The following is a 22396-nucleotide window of genomic DNA, read 5'->3' as shown; positions in this document are numbered from 1 at the left end:
GTCCCAAGTCAACTCCCTTTCTTATTATGTGAAAGGCAATGCCATCCTTCCATGTAAAAGGCTCAAGGCTAGAGATGTTCTTATTTTTTCCCCCTTTTCTTCTGAAACTCTAGTATATCATGTCTTTTAATTTCTTCTTTCAAAATACTACTTGAATTTACCATTTTCCTTCATTTTCATTGCCACCTTCTTCTTTCAGACACTTTAATCTCATGATTGAATTACTTTGAAAATAGTTTGTCTTCTATTCCCTTCTACAAGATAGAAAAAGAAGAGGAATAAGGCAAGGTAACATAAGAATATCAGAGAATAAAGGGAGAAAGAATAGTGTTGTGTTGACACAACTACTAAAGGGAAGTCAACTTCAAAAAAGGGAAGAAAGAAGTGGCTACATGGACTAGAGACATCGAAAAGAATGAAAACTGAAAAGTTTGGCCAAGTAACCAAGTGAAGAAATAGGGCAAGAATTTAGCACAGTTAGGTCAAGTGAGATTTTTCAGATTAAAGAAGAAGTTGTTAGGATAGAACCAAAGAAAGATTCCTGTACAGTAAAGCTGGGAGCATTATCCCATGAAGAACTGAGCAGGTATGGGAGGTATAGGCCACAGGGCCCTGGAAGAAGTTACCTCCAAGAGGAAGAAAATCATATGAGTTTAGAAAAGAAAATAACACTGAGAAGGGTAGAGGAAAGAGATAGTTGCTTAAATCTCATTTATTTAGTAGCATAAGTCATCTACTGAGAGTTGGAGTGGAAGAAAGGTATAAGTTTAAGGAGAGAAAAACTAATCAAAGTTTTTTGATTTTTAAAAAATAGTTCTTCTGAACTATGTCTCCTTTCTATAGGTCTTATAATAATATAACCACCAATACATGAAATGGAGTCTTAAAATCATGTATTTAGCTAATAAGTGAATAACAGCAAAATAAAATACTTGGGGATCTGAAATAAGAGTCTTCCACTTAGAAACTAGTGAGTTTATAAGTTGTTGGCTTAGCTTCTCTACTACATAAAGTTCAAATTTAAAGAATTAAATGTCCAAGTGCTCAGCAGATTTTTTTTAATAATCCTGTAACTAACTCCCAGCAGCTTTTCTATTATACTAAACTTTTGTTTTAAGTCACCATTTCCAGGCTAATTCTGTGCAGTATCTCGCATGTTAAGAAGTGATAAAAATCTCCTTTAACATCCTCAGAGCAAACATCTCAAAAGTTTACCTTTTATTCCATCATATAATTAAAATATGATTAAAAAATTTTTATATATGATTCATTGTGTGTGAGAAATGTTTATCAGAGAAAACTATGTAATTTGAAAATATTAAATGCTGAAAACCCAAGTTTGATAGAGGGCAACTCTGAAATTGGCACCCCTTCAGTGTCTCCACTTTGAATAACCATTCTCTTCACATTTTAATAAAAGATAGTTCTGTAAATAAAGAGAAGTGTGATAGTGACTGATTTGAAAATGGTAGTGATGCTTGTTCAGGGCAGTCCTAGAAGAACAAAAGAGAGGAATCAGAGGCCTCTTCTCAGCTCACTCTTCTCTTGTTTGTACTTACAGATGAGAACAGAACTGTATTTCCTGTCATCTCAGAAGAATCGCCCCAGCCTTTTTGGAATGCCTCTGATTGTTCCATGTACTGTGCATACCCGGAAGAAAGACCTGTATGATGCGGTTTGGATTCAAGTGTCACGATTAGCCAGCCCACTCCCACCTCAGGAAGCTAGTAATCATGCTCAGGATTGGTGAGTCTCTGGGCATCTTCCTAGATGTACAGTTTCCAAATGTAGAAAAGAGAATTTATGTTAATTCTGGGTGATTTATAGGACTCACTACAATTCAACCATTGGTTTTGGTTTTCTGAGTAGGAGAGACACTACACTTTCCTTTCATCACCTAGACATTCCAGAGTCTTATAATCCTTATAATCTCTGATCTCTTACCTAAATCTTTCTGGCAAGTATTATAAGTAAAGAAATTTTTTAGAAGAGAATTGTTGTACAGTTCTCTGCCGGAGTGTTACCTGGCTGTTTTATCTCTTTATCTTTCTTTGCATTCCTTACTTACTGTTGACCTGGTTATCACTGACATGATACTGGACAACATGGGCTATCCATAATCATTCAGTCAATGAGTTAGACAGAAAGATGGGAACTGCTGTGACAGGCGTAATACTCGTTCTTGCCCTTACAATGGTTGCCATTACAACCATGAGTCCTTATCATAGTTTCATTACCTTTAGCAGTCATGTGATAGCCACTACAAATTGCCGAATGATCCATAAAGTATATTGCTCTTATGTTATATTCTTTGTGTTGCTTCTTATTGGGGCAAGGATGAATAGTTTGGTTTTTTTTTACAGTCGGAGAACTCATAAAGCTATCTTGCAGTTAAAACATTATTCTAAATATCTTATATAGCTTATAGCTTTAGATAGTTAGGGCAAGGAAAAAGGGATGTCTGTCATGTACCACATCAGGGATTCTGATTAAAGAAGCTTCTAAATATATAGTCAGTCAACTCCTCTAAAACCATTGTGACCTTTCACTTTCCTGTGTTGTATCCGTGTTCTTGTCATAGAAGGAGTCTGGTTTAATGTGAATTAAATCTTTTGATAGAATTAGGGCTGAAAGATAACTAGCATTCGATCTCACGATTAGCTTATTTTATGAAATTTCCGTGGACCACATGGACTCTGTCAGAGACATCTGGCAGTCTGCTGTGTTTCCCCTCTACAAGCAGGGAGCCCTGAGTACAGCTGTGCAGGGCTGAAGTTAATGGGTTAGGATAACCAGCATGGAGCTGTCAGTGTGAGCATACTGCTCTAACAGATGCCCCTTTTTAGGGTTACTTCAGAGAAGATGAAAGAGACTCCAGATAAGAAATGTTTCTTACACTCTGATTTATGTTCTGTTTCAGTGATGACAGTATGGGTTATCAGTATCCATTCACTCTACGAGTTGTGCAGAAAGATGGGAACTCCTGTGCTTGGTGCCCATGGTACAGGTAAAGTCACCTTCTGAAAAGAAAAATGTTAGTAGAATTGCAGCTTCAGATATTATACCTTTTTCGTAAGCTTTCCAGTTTTTAGACGTAATAAGTAGTAATGGGAAGCTTGAAATAAACTTAGGAGTTCTTCATTCATCTCTTCCCTGTGAGGTCTATAGCTAAGTTTTGCTCTTGAGACTTAGCTGATTTTGTTAACTCTACCATCCTCATCAGATTCATAGTTTATGATCAACATTTATCATTCTAGACCTTCTGCTCCTTAGTTATAAATCAGTTTAGCAATTCTGAGTTCAGTAAAACATATTCTATTTACTAGACCTTACTGGAAGTCTATTTTTGGTTTTAAGAAAAGTTATAGAGATTGATTAGTCACTAGTGTTCCAGCTTGGAAAATGCCTGTGTACTGAAGTCAGCTTTCAGAGAACTGTAATAGCCTTAGCAAACTTGAGATGTATAGGCAGTGAAGCCATGGCCTTTGTCATGGTTCCTACCCACTCATAAATTTTTATATGTATTTAATGTGCCATTTGACAAACAAGGAAATAGGCATTGTTATGCCCCATAAGCATTAAGTAACTAAATTTAGAATTTCATGAGAGGTAAATTATCTCAAATATCCACTTCCCTTATCATTTATTTACCGTTAAGTTTCACATATTCATGTGGATTAACAATTGGTTATCAAATGCCTTGAAAAACTAAAGATTTGAGAAGTGTTAAGTGTGATTCAGTGAACTGCTAATAATTACTAACACATATTCATGCATTTATCAGTCTGAAGTTAGAAGCCCATGACGAATTGTGATGCCCAAGAAGGAAAGTAGAGAAGTAGAAAAATAATTTTTTATTTTTTGGCCATGACTTGCAGGATCTTAGTTTCCCGGCCAGAGATGGAACCCCTGGGACATGGTAGTGTAAGCACCAAGTCCTAATCACTGGACCACCAGGCAATTCCTAGGGAAAATTAATTTTGATAAAATTTGGACTCATTAATTATTCTTTCCTCAGTAGATTGTTTTTCCCCTCTTTAGATTTTGCAGAGGCTGCAAAATTGATTGTGGGGAAGACAGGGCTTTCATTGGAAATGCCTATATTGCTGTGGATTGGGACCCCACAGCCCTTCACCTCCGCTATCAAACATCACAGGAAAGGGTAAGTACTCCAAGTCACCATAAGATGGCAGTTTTTATATGTAAATAAAAATATACACATTTTTATATGTAAAATATATGTAAAATTTTCCCCAGCTTAACTGTATCATGCTGTTTCTATTTTCAGACAATTTAAATAATAACCAGACAAATATTCATTGATATTCTCTGTGGCACTTAGATATATTAGCATGATTATGTGATTTCAGTTTCCCCACTTGTAGAGATAATTGTGGGGCTCCACAGATGGCACTAGTGGTAAAGAATCCGCCTGCCCGTGCAGGAGACGCAAGGGACTCTGGTCCGATTCTGGGGTCAGGAAGATCCCCTGGAGTGGGAAATGGCAACCGACTCCTGTATTCTTGCCTGGAAAAATTCCATGGACAAAGGAGCCTCATGGGCTACAGTTTATGGGGTCAAAAAGAGTTGGACACAACTGAGCACCACCCCCCACCCCCCTACACACACAAACAAAACACGAGTTAATTGTATTGTTGTTGTTGTTCAGTCACTCAGTCATGGCCAACTCTTTGCAACCCCGTGGCCTGCAGCATGCCAGGCTTCCCTGTCCTTCACAATCTTCCCAAGCTTGCTCAAACTCATGTCCACTGAGTCAGTGAGGCCATCCAACCATCTCGTCCTCTGTCCTCCCCTTCTCCTCCTGCCTTCAGTTTTTCCCAGCATCAGGGTGTTTTCTTTTTTTTTTTTTTTTTTTTAATTTTATTTTTTTAAAAAAAATCACATGCTCCCCATCCTGAACCCTCCTCCCTCCCAACCTCCCCATACCATCCCCCTGGGCCTTCCCAGCGCACCAGGCCCAAGCATCCAGCATCGTGCACTGAACCTGGACTGGCATCTCGTTTCATACATGACATTTCACATGTTTCAATGACATTCTCCCAAATCTTCCCACCCTCTCCCACAGAGTCCATAAGACTGTTCTATACATCAGTGTCTCTTTTGCTGTCTCGTACACAGGGTTATCGTTACCATCTTTCTAAATTCCATATACATGCGTTAGTATACTGTATTTATGTTTTTCCTTCTGGCTTACTTCACTCTGTATAATAGTCTCCAGTTTCATCCACCTCATTAGAACTGATTCAAATGTATTCTTTTTAATGGCTGAGTAATACTCCATTGTGTATATGTACCACAGCTTTCTTATCCATTCATCTGCTGATGGACATCTATGTTGCTTCCATGTCCTGGCTATTATAAACAGTGCTGCGATGAACATTGGGGTACACGTGTCTCTTTCCCTTCTGGTTTCCTCAGTGTGTATGCCCAGCAGTGGGATTGCTGGATCATAAGGCAGTTCTATTTCCAGTTTTTTAAGGAATCTCCACACTGTTCTCCATAGTGGCTGTACTAATTTGCATTCCCACCAACAGTGTAAGAGGGTTCCCTTTTCTCCACACCCTCTCCAGCATTTATTATTTGTAGACTTTTGGATCGCAGCCATTCTGACTGGTGTGAAATGGTACCTCATAGTGGTTTTGATTTGCATTTCTCTGATAAAGAGTGATGTTGAACATCTTTTCAAGTGTTTGTTAGCCATCTGTATGTCTTCTTTGGAGAAATGTCTATTTAGATCTTTGGCCCATTTTTTGATTGGGTCATTTATTTTTCTGGAGTTGAGCTGTAGGAGTTGCTTGTATATTTTTGAGATTAGTTTTTTGTCGGTTGCTTCATTTGCTATTATTTTCTCCCATTCTGAAGGCTGTCTTTTCACCTTGCTAATAGTTTCCTTTGATGTGCAGAAGCTTTTAAGTTTAATTAGGTCCCATTTGTTTATTTTTGCTTTTATTTCCAATATTCTGGGAGGTGGGTCATAGAGGATCCTGCTGTGATGTATGTCAGAGAGTGTTTTGCCTATGTTCTCCTCTAGGAGTTTTATAGTTTCTGGTCTTATGTTGAGATCTTTAATCCATTTTGAGTTTATTTTTGTATATGGTGTTAGAAAGTGTTCTAGTTTCATTCTTTTACAAGTGGTTGACCAGATTTCCCAGCACCACTTGTTAAAGAGATTGTCTTTAATCCACTGTATATTCTTGCCTCCTTTGTCAAAGATAAGGTGTCCATATGTGCGTGGATTTATCTCTGGGCTTTCTATTTTGTTCCATTGATCTATATTTCTGTCTTTGTGCCAGTACCATACTGTCTTGATAACTGTGGCTTTGTAGTAGAGCCTGAAGTCAGGTAGGTTGATTCCTCCAGTTCCATTTTTCTTTCTCAAGATCGCTTTGGCTATTCGAGGTTTTTTGTATTTCCATACAAATTGTGAAATTATTTGTTCTAGCTCTGTGAAGAATACTGTTGGTAGCTTGATAGGGATTGCATTGAATCTATAAATTGCTTTGGGTAGTATACTCATTTTCACTATATTGATTCTTCCAATCCATGAACATGGTATATTTCTCCATCTATTAGTGTCCTCTTTGATTTCTTTCACCAGTGTTTTATAGTTTTCTATATATAGGTCTTTAGTTTCTTTAGGTAGATATATTCCTAAGTATTTTATTCTCTTCGTTGCAATGGTGAATGGAATTGTTTCCTTGATTTCTCTTTCTGTTTTCTCATTATTAGTGTATAGGAATGCAAGGGATTTCTGTGTGTTGATTTTATATCCTGCAACTTTACTATAATCATTGATTAGTTCTAGTAATTTTCTGGTGGAGTCTTTAGGGTTTTCTATGTAGAGGATCATGTCATCTGCAAATAGTGAGAGTTTTACTTCTTCTTTTCCAATTTGGATTCCTTTTATTTCTTTTTCTGCTCTGATTGCTGTAGCCAAAACTTCCAAAACTATGTTGAATAGTAATGGTGAAAGTGGGCACCCTTGTTTTGTTCCTGACTTTAGAGGAAATGCTTTCAATTTTTCACCATTGAGGATAATGTTTGCTGTGGGTTTGTCATATATAGCTTTTATTATGTTGAGGTATGTTCCTTCTATTCCTGCTTTCTGGAGAGTTTTTATCATAAATGGGTGTTGAATTTTGTCAAAGGCTTTCTCTGCATCTATTGAGATAATCATATGGTTTTTGTTTTTCAATTTGTTAATGTGGTGTATTACATTGATTGATTTGCGGATATTGAAGAATCCTTGCATCCCTGGGATAAAGCCCACTTGGTCATGGTGTATGATCTTTTTAATGTGTTGTTGGATTCTGATTGCTAGAATTTTGTTTAGGATTTTTGCATCTATGTTCATCAGTGATATTGGCCTATAGTTTTCTTTTTTTGTGGGATCTTTGTCAGGTTTTGGTATTAGGGTGATGGTGGCCTCATAGAATGAGTTTGGAAGTTTACCTTCCTCTGCAATTTTCTGGAAGAGTTTGAACAGGATAGGTGTTAGCTCTTCTCTAAATTTTTGGTAGAATTCAGCTGTGAAGCCGTCTGGACCTGGGCTTTTGTTTGCTGGAAGATTTTTGATTACAGTTTCAATTTCCATGCTTGTGATGGGTCTGTTAAGGTTTTCTATTTCTTCCTGGTCGAGTTTTGGAAAGTTGTACTTTTCTAAGAATTTGTCCATTTCTTCCTCGTTGTCCATTTTATTGGCATATAATTGTTGATAATAGTCTCTTATGATCCTTTGTATTTCTATGTTGTCTGTTGTGATCTCTCCACTGTCATTTCTAATTTTATTGATTTGATTTTTCTCCCTTTGTTTCTTGATGAGTCTGGCTAATGGTTTGTCAATTTTATTTATCCTTTCAAAGAACCAGCTTTTGGCTTTGTTGATTTTTGCTATGGTCTCTTTTGTTTCTTTTGCATTTATTTCTGCTCTAATTTTTAAGATTTCTTTCCTTCTACTAACCCTGGGGTTCTTCATTTCTTCCTTTTCTAGTTGTTTGAGGTGTAGAGTTAGGTTATTTATTTGACTTTTTTCTTGTTTCTTGAGGTGTGCCTGTATTGCTATGAACTTTCCCCTTAGGACTGCTTTTACTGTGTCCCACAGGTTTTGGGTTGTTGTGTTTTCATTTTCATTCGTTTCTATGCAAATTTTGATTTCTTTTTTGATTTCTTCTGTGATTTGTTTGTTATTCAGCAGCGTTTTTAATAGTTTTTCTCCTGTAATTGAGATCTAATCTTACTGCATTGTGGTCAGAAAAGATGCTTGGAATGATTTCTATTTTTTTGAATTTACCAAGGCTAGCTTTATGGCCCAGGATGTGATCTATCCTGGAGAAGGTTCCATGTGCGCTTGAGAAAAAGGTGAAATTCATTGTTTTGGGATGAAATGTCCTATAGATATCAATTAGGTCTAACTGGTCTATTGTATCGTTTAAAGTTTGTGTTTCCTTATTAATTTTCTGTTTAGTTGATCTATCCATAGGTGTGAGTGGGGTATTAAAGTCTCCCACTATTATTGTGTTATTGTTAATTTCTCCTTTCATACTTGTTAGCATTTGTCTTACATACTGCGGTGCTCCCGTGTTGGGTGCATATATATTTATAATTGTTATATCTTCTTCTTGGATTGATCCTTTGATCATTATGTAGTGACCTTCTTTGTCTCTTTTCACAGCCTTTGTTTTAAAGTCTATTTTATCTGATATGAGTATTGCTACTCCTGCTTTCTTTTGGTCCCTATTTGCATGGAAAATCTTTTTCCAGCCCTTCACTTTCAGTCTGTATGTGTCCCCTGTTTTGAGGTGGGTCTCCTGTAGACAACATATGTAGGGGTCTTGTTTTTGTATCCATTCAGCCAGTCTTTGTCTTTTGGTTGGGGCATTCAACCCATTTACGTTTAAGGTAATTACTGATAAGTATGTTCCCGTTGCCATTTACTTTATTGTTTGGGGTTCGAATTTATACACCATTTTTGTGTTTCCTGTCTAGAGAATATCCTTTAGTATTTGTTGTAGAGCTGGTTTGGTGGTGCAGAATTCTCTCAGCTTTTGCTTATCTGAGAAGCTTTTGATTTCTCCTTCATACTTGAATGAAATCCTTGCTGGGTACAATAATCTGGGCTGTAGGTTATTTTCTTTCATCATTTTAAGTATGTCTTGCCATTCCCTCCTGGCTTGAAGAGTTTCTATTGAAAGATCAGCTGTTATCCTTATGGGAATTCCCTTGTGTGTTATTTGTTGTTTTTCCCTTGCTGCTTTTAATATTTGTTCTTTGTGTTTGATCTTTGTTAATTTGAGTAATATGTGTCTTGGGGTGTTTCGCCTTGGGTTTATCCTGTTTGGGATTCTCTGGGTTTCTTGGACTTGGGTGATTATTTCCTTCCCCATTTTAGGGAAGTTTTCCACTATTATCTCCTCAAGTATTTTCTCATGGTCTTTCTTTTTGTCTTCTTCTTCTGGAACCCCTATGATTCGAATGTTGTAGCGTTTAATATTGTCCTGGAGGTCTCTGACATTGTCCTCATTTCTTTTAATTCGTTTTTCTTTTATTCTCTCTGATTCATTTATTTCTACCATTCTATCTTCTAATTCACTAATCCTATCTTCTGCCTCTGTTATTCTACTATTTGTTGCCTCCAGAGTGTTTTTAATTTCATTTATTGCATTATTCATTGTATATTGACTCTTTTTTATTTCTTCTAGGTCCTTGTTAAACCTTTCTTGCATCTTCTCAATCCTTGTCTCCAAGCTATTTATCTGTGATTCCATTTTAATTTCTAGATTTTGGATCAATTTCACTATCATTATTCGGAATTCTTTATCAGGTAGATTCCCTATCTCTTCCTCTTTTGTTTGGTTTGGTGGGCATTTATCCTGTTCCTTTATCTGCTGGCTATTCCTCTGTCTCTTCATCTTGTTTAAATTGCTGAGTATGGGGTGTCCTTTCTGTATTCTGGCAGTTTGTGGAGTTCTCTTTATTGTGGCTATTCCTCACTGTGTGTGGGTTTGTACAGGTGGCTTGTCAAGGTTTCCTGGTTAGGGAAGCTTGTGTCAGTGTTCTGATGGGTGGAACTGTATTTCTTCTCTTTGTTCAGTCGCGCTGTGGGGAGGGAGGGAGGGATGCTGCAAGCAAATAACACTGGCGTGCGCTCGCAGTGCCTCAGCCACACTGGGTCTGCCCCCGCTCACTGCGCGTGTAGCCTCCCTGCCCACACTGCTCGGGCTCTAGGTTGTTCCGCCGGGAACAATCCAAGGCTGGCCCTGGGTTGCATGTACCTCCCAGGTCCAAGCCGCTCAGGTTCAGGCACTCGGATAGTCCTCAGAGGCGCAGACTCAGTTGGGCCTGAGTATTGTGCTCTTCCCAGGTCCGAGCAGCTCAAGTGATGAGGTGTTTGGCAAGCGCCAATGCTGCGACTTATCGCCTCCCCGCCACTCGGTTATCTGGGCGCAAAACTGGCGCACCTTCTTAGGCAGATGTTAACCGTCCAGACCCCCAAGAAGTTTTAGTTAGCAAAGAAGCCTGCTTACAGTTTTATAGATAATGTCTCTCTGGGGCTGCGATTGCCCCCTTCCGGCTCTGGCTGCCTATCACCGGAGGGGGAAGGTCTGCAGCCGGCTATCTCTGTTCAATTCTTTGTTCCGTGCACGGGCCTGGCGGTCTTAGGTTGGGGCTGGCTTTTCGCGTAGTAGATATCCCACAGTCTGGTTTGTTAGCCCAAATTATTTCGCTCAGATAGTGCTCAGGGTATTCAGGCCAGATTCTTACTCTAAGCGATGCAGCCCGCGCTGCGCCTCCCTGCCCAGCCCCCGCTTGTTAATGGCGCCTGCAGGCGTCTGCGCTGCTTCTCCACTGGGGGAGTTACCGTAGGACTCGCAATCTTCGAGTTTTAATTGTTTATTTATTTTTTCTTCCTGTTACGTTGCCCTCTGTGCTTCCAAAGCTCGGCACAGATTCGGCAGTGAGAAGGTTTCCTGGTGTTTGGAAACTTCTCTCTTTTTAAGACTCCCTTCCCGGGACGGAGCTCCGTCCCTCCCTCTTTTGTCTCTTTTTTTGTCTTTTATATTTTTTCCTACCTCCTTTCGAAGAGTTGGATTGCTTTTCTGGGTGCCTGATGTCCTCTGCCGGCATTCAGAAGTTGTTTTGTGGAATTTACTCAACGTTTAAATGCTCTTTTGATGAATTTGTGGGGGAGAAAGTGTTCTCCCTGTCCTACTCCTCCGCCATCTTGGCTCCTCCTCAGGGTGTTTTCTAATGCCTCAGCTCTTCGCCTCAGGTGGCCAAAGTACTGGAGCTTCAGCTTCAGCATTAGTCCTTCCAGTGAATATTCAGAACTGATTCCTTTAGGATTGACTGGGTGGATCTCCTTGCAGTCCAAGGGACTCTGAAGAGTCTTCTCCAACACCACAGTTCAAAAGCATCAACTCTTCGGCGCTCAGCCTTCTTATAGTCCAACTCTCACATCCCTACATGACTACTGGAAAAACCATAGCTTTGACTAGATGGACCTTTGTTGGCAAAGTAAGGTCTCTGCTTTTATATGCTGTCTATGTTTGTCATAGCTTTTCCAAGTAGCAAGTGTCTTTTAATTTCATGGCTGCAGTCACTATCTGTAGTGATTTTGGAGTCCAAGAAAATAAAGAAAATGTTAATAGTAAGTAAATCTTGAAACCAAAGTTTGGGCATAAGTAAGAAGATATATTCTCTGGCCAGGGCATGTCAAGCATACCAATCTCTCTACCTGTTTATTAATTATTATTGAAGTTGCAGCATTCGGTAACCACTATTACTTAGCTCAAATGCATTCCAGGACTGTAGCTGCCACCTTTAATAGATACAGTGGTCAGAAAAATTAGAGAAAGGATTGACTGTTTCAAAATGGGGCACCTGAGAGTACACCTCCTTGCCTGTTCTTCACACTTAGCATTCCTCCACTGCCACTCTCAGGCCAGAGCAGTTCTTCAATGTTGAAAATAAAACTTCCAAAAGAATACTGACTCCACTAACTCCATATGCAAAAATGTTTGAAGGGAAGATTGACTAGATGGCTCGTGTGTAGAGATAGGAAGAATCCGATGGAGAAGTAAAAGCAACAGAATCAAAGGGGATGTTTTAGTCACATGAAGAAATGTAGTGGATTTTGCATTTATATGACTCTTGATGGAAATTTCTTTCACTGTTTCTTAATACGTTCCCTTTAGATAAGGTAGTAATTAAAATTAAATTTTCTCTTTCTTTTTTTTTTTTTTTTGAAGTATAGTTGACTTACGGTGTTGTGTTCTGGTGTACAGCAAAGTGATTGACTTATACATATATACATTCTTTCCCATTATGGTTTATAATCACGGTACTGACTACAGTGCCCTGTGCTATGCAGTAGGACCTTGTCATAAATAGTTGGCATCTGCTAACCAACCAGTCCATTCTAAGGGAGATCAGTCCTGGGTGTTCTTTGGAAGGAATGATGCTAAAGCTGAAACTCCAGTACTTTGGCCACCTCATGCGAGGAATTGACTCATTGGAAAAGACTCTGATGCTGAGAGAGATTGGGGGCAGAAGGAGAAGGGGACCACAGAGGATGAGATGGCTGGATGGCATCACCAACTCGATGGACGTGAGTTTGAGTGAACTCCGGGAGTTGGTGATGGACAGGGAGGCCTGGCGTGCTGCGATTCATGGGGTCGCAAAGAGTTGGACACGACTGAGTGGCTGAACTGAACTGATTCTCGAACCTCCATTCCACCTTTCCCCATCCCCTTGGCAACCACAGTCTGTTCTCTATGGACTTTTCTGTCTCTCTGTGCTGTTGAGGAGTGAGGGAACTCCCGATTCCGGACCAGATTCCCTGTTTGGAACCCTAACTATGCCCCCACACACCCTCAGGCTCTCACTAACCAAGAATTCTTTATGGATAGTTGCCAAATGAAAGGAAGCTGCAGAGAAATTGATGTTTTGGCAGATTTTGCTCATTGGAGCAAGATTAATTCAGTGACCTCCACCACACTTCCTTTGAAGAGGGAAAATTTTAGCAACTGAAAGATTCTTAAATCTTTGTTAGCACAGAATCTGACAGGACATTACTGTGGCAAGATAACTCCTGTCAAAGATGAAAAACTATTTGGCTGTAAATCTCCTTCCCTTTTTAAGAAGCCCAGTGTGCAATCTGAAAAATTCTAGAGGACATCCTACTTACAGGAAGAAGGACCTGTGTGACCTGTTAAATCTCACCCCACTTCCATTTTCAGTGATGCTTTTAGGGTACCATGGAAACCAAGCTGCTGTTGAGATATCCTTCCTTTCTGGGGAATGGGGCCACATGACTAATACCTTCCTACATGTGGATTCTGCATGTGCTTGGAGAGTCACGTAGACAAAAGAGATATCTTGGTTCAAAATTGAGATTATTCATGTGGCCCCGTAAAATATATGTTTTATGTTTTTTACTCTAGTAATTTCCCTTTTAAGAGTTTATTCTAGGGAAATACTCTGATTTGCTGAAAGATTTCATCATAGCATTTGTTAGAGTAGTTAAACTAGAAGCAACTAGTATTTTCCTCACATTAGAGGAGTGGTTAAATAAAGTGTGGTATAGTGATTGGGTAAAATACTATGCAATCACTGAAAATGAGGATTACCAGAAGTTTTTACACCAACATATATGGAAAGATGCTAATAATATCATGTGAAGTTTTTTATAAAGTAAGATAAAATTGCATATCCTGAAAAATATATAAAAAGGGCTGAAGAAAATCTGCCAATATTTTGACAGTTTGCCTTTATAAGGTTTCCTGCCTTTTAACATTTTTCACTGCTTTCCAAAATTTCTACATGAATGTTTTATTTGATAAAGAGGGGAAAAAAATAGGCAATTGCTCTTATTCTTTTAATTTTTTCCCTGTTTGAACCTCATATTCATTAATAGAAAATTAAACTAGATAACTTCTTAGATCTTCTCTTTTTCTAATAGTCTTATAATGTATGAAAGCTATTACTTCATTACTTTATGTTTTGGACTAAGGATGAGCTTTCAGGCAACTTAGAGAAAAATAAAGGAAGAGGGTGCCAATAAGTAATTTAGACTATTTGAATAATTATAGAGAATCTGGAGCTAGATCCCAAGGGGAAATTTTATTAATAAATAAAAATTACTGTCATCTGTAGATATGTTTTTTCATCCATTTTCTCATTCCTTCCTGTCTCTATCCAGCTGTCTAGCCTGTGTGTTGTATAGAAAATATAGTCAGTAAAAGTCAACATTCTTTACCTGCTTACTGTAATTTGTGGTTGGCCATAAAGCATCCCTGGTAGAGATAATATAGATAATGTTTAACTGGCTGTGAGAAAAGAGACAGTACTATATTTGACATACCTCTTTTTCTTTTTTCCCCTAAACCTTAAACTTTTTATTTTGTATTGAGGTATAGTCAGTTAAGAGTGTTGTGGTAGTCTCAGGTGAACAGCGAAGGGACTCAGTCATACATATACATGCATCCATTCTCCCCCAAACCCTCCTCCCATCCAGGCTGGCGTGTAACACTGAGCAGAGTTCCCTGTGCTATACAATAGGTCCTTGTTGGTTATCCATTTTAAATATAGCAGTGTGTACATGACCTTCTGGACATACCTCTTTTTCTACTCTGATTCTAACCACCATGATACAGCATGTTTCTTTTTGAAGCATGTCAGTGTTCCCTGGGGAAAGTGTCAGAAGTCAGTGACTCAAGGTCAATCCAGATTTCCCTTTCTGAAAGGGTTTTCCTTGAAATTCCCCATTTTCAAATAAATTCTTTAGAAATGATGGGTGATGCAGTGCTAAGCTCTTCATTGCATGATCAACCCCAACCTTGATAGTTTATACAAACATTTGACAGCCTCTGACTCAGCCATCTCATGCAGGGAAAAAGTCACACCTGAAGAAAGCTGTTCTAAACTGAGAGCTCAGGAAGGAAAGCTGGAGGGAAATTGCCTTGGGCAAAGAGAACCATTTCACCTCTAGAAGGGAGGAGTAACAAGTAGGGTGAAGGGACCTGAGTATGACCTTTGCCAAAAAGAGACATTCATTGTTGTGCTTGTCCGGGCTCCACCCTGGGATGTGATCCCTGTGTGTGGTCTCACGGTTGTTCACAGTCATGCGATGTGTGCCTCACCCGCTGTGGTTCCTAATTGCTTTCTAAGTGGCAGCCAAGAATGGCAGAGGGAAAATTTCTTTCTGTTGCATCCTAGGCCCCTCAGTGTCTCCTTCCTCCTGATTCCCACGCCACCTCCTTCCTCGTGTTGGCCTCTTCCTTGCTTCAGTAGGACCACAGAGGTCTGGGCAGGTCTTAGGAAAATCAGGTTGTTTTGAGTCTGCTGTTCCTTTGTTAACCATGTCATATAAAAAGGCACCAAGAGGCAAGAGACAGGTAATGATACACATGGTGTTTTTTTATATTCATAATTTTGTTTATTTATTTATTTTGGCTGTGCTGTGTCTTCATTGCTGTTCAGGCTTTTCTCTAGTTGCAGTGCTCGGGCTTATGGCAGAGGCTTCTCTTGTTGCAGAGCACAGGAGTTAGGGCGTGAGGGCTTCAGTAGTCACAGCTCCCAGGGTTTTGAGCACAGGCTCAATAGTTGTGGCGCACGGGCTTATTTGCTCTTCAGCATACACATGGTGTTTTGATAACTCTGTGTTATGACTTGGCATCAACATGCAAATGATTGTGGCTTTGGGTTTTAATGCCCTGGTGACTGTCCTCTCAAGGTGAGTTTTTCTGTACCCTTTCTTATTTAATCCAGATCTGGCCTCTGTGTTCCAGTGATATTATTTCTCCTAGCCTCTGTAGAGCCTGCAGCATACTAATAATGTCCCCTGTCCCTGTTAAAAAAATAAATGTCCTAACCTCAACACCCTTGACTTGAAAGCCAGCCTGCATATAAACTGTTTTCAGATTTCAAAATTGTAAAATAAACAGGCAATTCCTTGTTGGTTTTGTTTTTGTCATTTAGTAGCATGCAGAAATTTTCCCCAAAAAGCTATGGTCATTTAAGTAGAAATTTGATCAAAGATGTTATTGATGTGATATCTGGGAATAAATGTGCAAATGCTCTATTTACTCAGACTCTGGTTTGGTTGTATTTTAAAATAAAGTAAATGAGGTTGAGTCACCAAGAGGATGATGCAGAGCAGGTGACCATTCTAAGCTCCCTCCTACCCCTTCTCCCGTTCCTCGTTTCCTCCACCTGCAGGTTGTAGATGAGCACGAGAGTGTGGAACAGAGTCGGCGTGCACAAGCTGAGCCCATCAACCTGGACAGCTGTCTCCGAGCTTTCACCAGCGAGGAGGAGCTGGGGGAGAATGAGATGTACTACTGCTCCAAGTGTAAGACCCACTGCTTGGCAACCAAGAAGCTAGATCTCTGGAGGCTTCCCCCCATCCTGGTATGTTACAACCCCACCTCTGAGAGAGTAGCAGTCTAGCTTGAAGGAAAGAAGCTGTGAACAAATAAGAATTTTTGAGAATAATCTTTCTTGCCACAGTGTTTAAAATGCTTTTCCTGGGAATTCCCTGGCAGTCCTGTGTTTTGGACTCAGCAGTTTCATTGGCAATTCAGTCCCTGGTCAGGGAACTAAGATCCCACAAGCCACGCAGTTCAACCAACTATTTACATACATAAAACACTTTTGCTAGTGTACGCAGACCTGAATTGTCCTACATACATTTACTAGTTTTGTATCCTAAAGAGGGTACAGCCTCCAAGGGAAGAGAAGTCATATGGACCAGTAACTGCAGTTGAGAGAGACATGCGAGAAGTGCCCCACGTGGTAAAGCCTGGTGAAGTTGAACTTCAGGAGAAGGTGAAAGCACTTCTAGCTCTAGGGAGAGAGGAAGCTTGAGGTTTGCGCTTTACAGACTATAGAAGAGCAGGGAGCCTGAGCCTCCGGTCCCGCTGTGCTTGGTCACATAGGCGCAGACACCGCTGAATTAAATGTGTGTGCACCAGGTACACAGGGCCAATGTGTTCTTTCTGATTTGATGCACTTCTGCCTTCTCCATCCATGGATCAGGAGACTCTCCTGTTGATTGTCAAGAGTTGGAGTGTCAGTTCTTCCTATTCATTTAAGAAAGCTTTTTTCCATAAGGGAGGAAATCATATTGATAACCAGACCTTGCATCTATTATTTTATTCATATCTTCTTCCTACCACTCTGTGAGACTGAATGTAGACAAGAACAACTCCCCAGGGAAGGAAGCACAAGAAATTACTAACAGGGATTGGCTAGCTCCAGGGATAGCTTCTCTGGTAGCTCAACTGGTAAAGAATCCACCTGAAAATGCAGGAGACCCCAGTTCAATTCCTGGGTCAGGAAGATACCTGGAGAAGGGATAGGCTACCCACTTCAATATTCATGGACTTCCCTGGTGGCTCAGCTGGTAAAGAATCCGCCTGCAATTCTGGAGACCTGGGTTTGATCCCTGGGTTGGGAAGATCCCCTGGAGGAGGGCATGGCAACCCACTCCACTATTCTTGCCTGGAGAATCCCCGTGGACAGAGAGGAGCCTGGCAGGCTACAGTCCATGGGGTCGCAAAGAGTCAGAGACAACTGAGCGACTAAGCACAGCACAGGGATGGGAAGCTGAGCATAGGGACAGGCTTGAGAACAGGTAGGTGGGAAGGGGTAAGGTTTATTTTTTTTGATTGAGGTATGTAGTTAACATGTAGTTAAATTCATAGATTTAAAATATCTAGTTTGATGAATTTTGACAATTATTTATACTCATATGACCATCAAATAAAACATATCACGTATCATGAAGTATCAGCATTTATAAAACTGTGTTTTTGAGACAGGAGACTCAGGTTCAATCCCTGAGTTGGGAACATCCCCTGAAGAAGGAAATGGAAACCCACTCCAATATTCTTGCCTAGGAAATCCCACAGACAGAGGAATCACTCTGGCAGGCTCCAGTTCAGTCCATGGAATCACAAAGAGTCAGACATGACTTAGCAACTGAACACAAAGAATAATGAGGAGTAAATGTTATATTGATAGCTCGATGGGCTTTTGTTACATCCACATACCAGCGTGGCCCTTAGAGAGGGATTCGCTTTATGTAAATAGTAAATAGTTAAGCATTTAGGGTAGAGGTAGCCACCCAAATATCTGTGCCCACAATCAGTTCAGTTCAGTCACTCAGTCATGTCCGACTCTTTGTGACCCCATGGATTGCAGCACGCCAGGCTTCCCTGTCCATCACCAACTCCCAGAGCTTACGCAAACTCACGTCCATTGAGTCAGTGATGCCAATGAGATGGTGATCCAACCATCTCATCCTCTGTCGTCCCTTTCTCCCGCCCTCAATCTTTCCCAGCATCAGGGTCTTTTCCAATGAGTCAGGTCTTCACATCAGGGGGCCAGAGTATTGGAGTTTCAGCTTCAGCATCAATCCTTCCAATGAATATTCAGAACTGATTTCCTTTAGGATGGACTGGTTGGATCTCCTTGCAGTCCAAGGGACTCTCAAGAGTATGCTCACGATAGGGAGCATAATAACACTGTGTTTAAGCCTGAAGAAATTCATTGCTTTTGAAAAGAAAGAGAGAAGCCAGAAAGGAGAAGGAAGATTCTTACGCTCTTCAGGACAGTGAAACCCCCTGATCTCAGCCAACAGAAATGTTAAGAAAAGAGAGACCTCCTGTTAGAGGCTGGGTAACTTTCATCTGTTAAAAACGCCTCCACTTTTCTTCAAATGATTCAGTCTGTAGTATTCTAGCCTCGTGTATTTGTGAATGGATGATATTGGAGAGAGGTAAGGGTCAGTGTGAGTCACAAGCCCAGAGGACATGGAAGAAGAGGCTCCTTTGATGTTGAAGACATTTGGGAGAGAGTTTGGATGTACACCGATTATGAAATTAGGGAGATTACCGTTTTAGCCACATAGCTAAAGGTCAGTGGCCTCTTAACTAGGTTACATAAGAACATATATTCTTTGGTGGGGGGAAAGACATATTTTTGGAACATATACAAATGTTTTAGACTTTTTTTTAGTGTGTAATTTGTGTCTTCAGAACACGTTAATACAACTGTTTTCTCTTCTTCTCCAGATTATTCATCTCAAACGATTTCAGTTTGTAAATGGTCGATGGATAAAATCACAGAAAATTGTTAAGTTTCCTCGTGAAAGTTTTGACCCTAGTGCTTTTCTGGTGCCGAGGGCCCCAGCTCTCTGTCAGCGTAGACCACTCACACCCCAGGGGGATGACCTCTCTGAGCCCAGGATCCCGACAGGAGAGGTGAAGAAAGCAGACGCTCAGAACTCCGCTGGGGAAGATGTCGTGCTCCTGAGTAAGAGCCCGTCCTCACTGAGTGCCAACATCGTCAGTAGTCCTAAAGGTGAGGAACCCAAAGCTCACTCCGGAGGGGGCCCTTCCTGGGCCCTCTAGGCTGCATGTTTCCCTCCGTCTTCCACTCTAGAGCAACAGCTTGGTTGTACCAGGATCCTTCTGGACTCAGTACATTTGAGCTGTGTGAGTTTTAGCAAGAGATACAGCCTCACTAAATCTCTTTTCTCATTCATAAAAAGAAGAAAATACTCAGTTCACAGAGTGAGAAATTGATACATCAAGAATTAAGCATTGTAGAGACTTCCCTGGTGGTCCAGGGGTTAAGAATCCGCTTGCAGTGCAAGGGTCCAGGGTTCAGTGCCTGGTGGGGGGACTAAGCTCCCACCTGCTGCAGGACGACTAAGCCTAAGCACCTCCACTGCTGAGCCCGGGCACTGCAAGGAAGGTCCCTCATGCCGTAACCAGGACCCAGTGCAGCCAAATAAATAAATATTATTAATAAAATGGAGAGTAAAGCACTTTACATAGCTCCTGGCATTTGGTGATTATGAATGATAGTTGTCATCCTTGTTTGCTTATATCAGAGGTTCTCAAAGTAAAATTTGGGGAAACCCCTAGAGGGTGCCTGAGACCCTTTCTGAAGATCAGAACTGTTTTCATAAAAATACTAAGTATTTGGGAATTCCCTGGCAGTCTGGTAGTTAGGACTCAGCGCTTTCACTGCTATAGCCCCAAGTTCAGTCCCTGGTAAAGAAACTGAAGATGCCACAAGCCATACGGTACAGCCAAAAAAAAAACCCAAAAGCTAAGTATTTGCCTTTCCACTCTCATTCTCTCACAGGTTGACTCAGAGCCAACATATATGTGATATTGTCCATGAAATATATGTGTCTTGTGTTTCTCAAATTCCTCAGTTTTAACTTCTAATATGGTAAATACATACATGGTAAATATTGATAAATGGAACTCACAAAAACAAAAGTTCTCAAGATCCTCAGCAATTTTTGAGGGTATATAAGGGAGTCAGGAGCTGTTTGAGACCTGCTCCTTTGCAGGATTGTTGTGAGAGGTAGAAATAGTAAAGTTTCCGATGTCACGCCTTGCGGGAGTAAGTGCTTGATAATTTGTAGTCATATTTTTTAATCTAAAGAAAAATGCATATTTGTCAAACCCCTTCATCTAATATTATTTTGAATTGAATCTGCCCTAAATCATCTTTCTGCTCTTTTTCTAAGTCCATACTTAACTGTACTTCACATTTTCAGGACATTGCTGCCTTGAGAGGGTTGGCATTGAGGAAGACAAGAATGTAACTTATCGGCCACATAATAGGAGTAAAGCCTAGCCAGTCAGGATGCCCCTGGCTTTACCTTTTTGTGTACACTTGTGCAGTTGACTGCAGAATTAGCTTTTGGTGGCTGGTTCAATTTGTGACATTTGGATTTATCTTTTATTCCCTTTCACAGGTTCACCATCTACATCAAGAAAAAGTGGAACCAGCTGTCCCTCCAGCAAAAACAGCAGCCCTAACAGCAGCCCTAGGACTTTAGGGAGAAGCAAAGGGAGGCTCCGCCTACCCCAAATCGGCAGCAAAAACAAATTGTCAAGTAGTAAGGAGAACTTGGATGCCAGCAAAGAGAATGGGGCTGGGCACGTTTGTGAGCTGTCTGATGCCTTGAGCCGAGGGCACGTGCTGGGGGGCAGCCAGCCTGAGCTGGTCACCCCACAGGACCACGAAGTAGCTTTGGCCAATGGATTCCTTTATGAGCATGAGGCATGTGGCAATGGCTACAGCAATGGTCAGCTTGAAAACCACAGTGAAGAAGACAGTACTGACGACCAAAGAGAAGATATTCATGTTAAACCTATTTATAACCTATATGCAATTTCGGTAAGTGGTTTCTTGTATGATTTTTGGAATGATCTACCTTTTCAGTGGTTGGTTTGTTCATCTTCATTCATTCATCATTTTTTCAGAGCCTGCTCATTTGCAAGGCATTGAGCTTGGTGATAGACTAAGTTAGCAGTAAATATCTTGGCCTTTTGGGTAGAATTCAAGATGCTCACAGTTTAATAAAGGGAACAGTCATGTAATATTCTAGGTGGAGTCACAGGCTTAAGCCATTCAGAAGTGTGTGTTTCTGAGGGAGTTTTGCTTTCCAAAAATAATTACAAAAATAGAATGGTAAGATTCAAAGTTTTAAAATTTTCAGTTTTCCTTCTTGGTTTGTTTTTGGAAGAAGGAAAACACTTTTCCTTGGATTGGATCCTGGTACTTGCCCTGGCCTGAGTATTGTCAACTACTAATACACCTCCACTTTCTTCTCTCTTACAGTGCCATTCAGGAATTCTGGGCGGGGGCCATTACGTCACTTATGCCAAAAACCCAAATAGCAAGTGGTACTGTTACAATGACAGCAGCTGTAAGGTAAATGTCCCCGATCTTTTATAAAAGAAACAGAAATGTCAACAGATCTAGAAGACATTTGTTGAAATAATGGATTTTCTCCAGAATTATTGTTTAGTCACTAAGTCATGTCCTACTCTTTGCAACCCCATAGACTGTAGCACACCAGGCTCCTCTGTCCATGGGATTCTCCAGGCAAGAATGCTGGAGTGGGTTGCTATTTTCTTCTCCAAGGGATCTTTCTGGACCAGGGATCAAACCCGTGTCTCCTGCATTGGCAGGCAGATTCTTTACCACTGAGCTGCTAGGAAAGCCCTTTCTCCTGAATAGAAAGTAGTTGTTTCTGTTAGAATCCATATATAGATGCCTTCAATATAAAGGAATAAAAGTGACATGCAGGGACTTCCCTGAAAGTCCAGTGGCTGAGACTTGTCAGGGCCTGGGTTCCATCCCTGGTCAGGGAATTAAGATCCCACAAGCCACACAGCATGCCCCTTCACCCCAAAAAAGTGATATGCAGAGCAGAAAATGAAAACAGTGAAAAAATAGAAGGTATTGATTAATAAGAAAAAGTTCTTATCTTTTGAGCTATTAGAATTTAAAGAAAGTGAAGTCGCTCAGTCGTGTCCAACTCTTTGCGATCCCGTGGACT

General features: G+C 40.5%; 1 protein-coding gene across 2 annotated transcripts in view; it reads left to right on the top strand.

The window, feature by feature from the left end:
• Window positions 1–22396, top strand: part of USP32 (ubiquitin specific peptidase 32) — a 209303-nt gene that overhangs the window by 184125 nt on the left and 2782 nt on the right. For both annotated transcript variants that reach the window (XM_086360499.1, XM_086360500.1), the window contains exons 27-33: window positions 1562–1746; window positions 2921–3007; window positions 4042–4162; window positions 16240–16431; window positions 19098–19386; window positions 20804–21228; window positions 21673–21765. In XM_086360499.1, coding sequence (XP_086216625.1) covers window positions 1562–1746; window positions 2921–3007; window positions 4042–4162; window positions 16240–16431; window positions 19098–19386; window positions 20804–21228; window positions 21673–21765 — 1392 coding nt within the window. The remainder of the gene's footprint in view (window positions 1–1561; window positions 1747–2920; window positions 3008–4041; window positions 4163–16239; window positions 16432–19097; window positions 19387–20803; window positions 21229–21672; window positions 21766–22396) is intronic.

The sequence above is a fragment of the Bos grunniens genome, chromosome 19 (genome assembly GCF_055505025.1).
Source record: "Bos grunniens cultivar Pamir isolate PY7600 chromosome 19, Bosgru_T2T1.0, whole genome shotgun sequence".
Lineage (NCBI taxonomy): Eukaryota > Metazoa > Chordata > Mammalia > Artiodactyla > Bovidae > Bos > Bos grunniens.
Note: the sequence above shows the minus strand (reverse complement) of the source record. Positions and strands in the feature narration are given on the sequence as shown.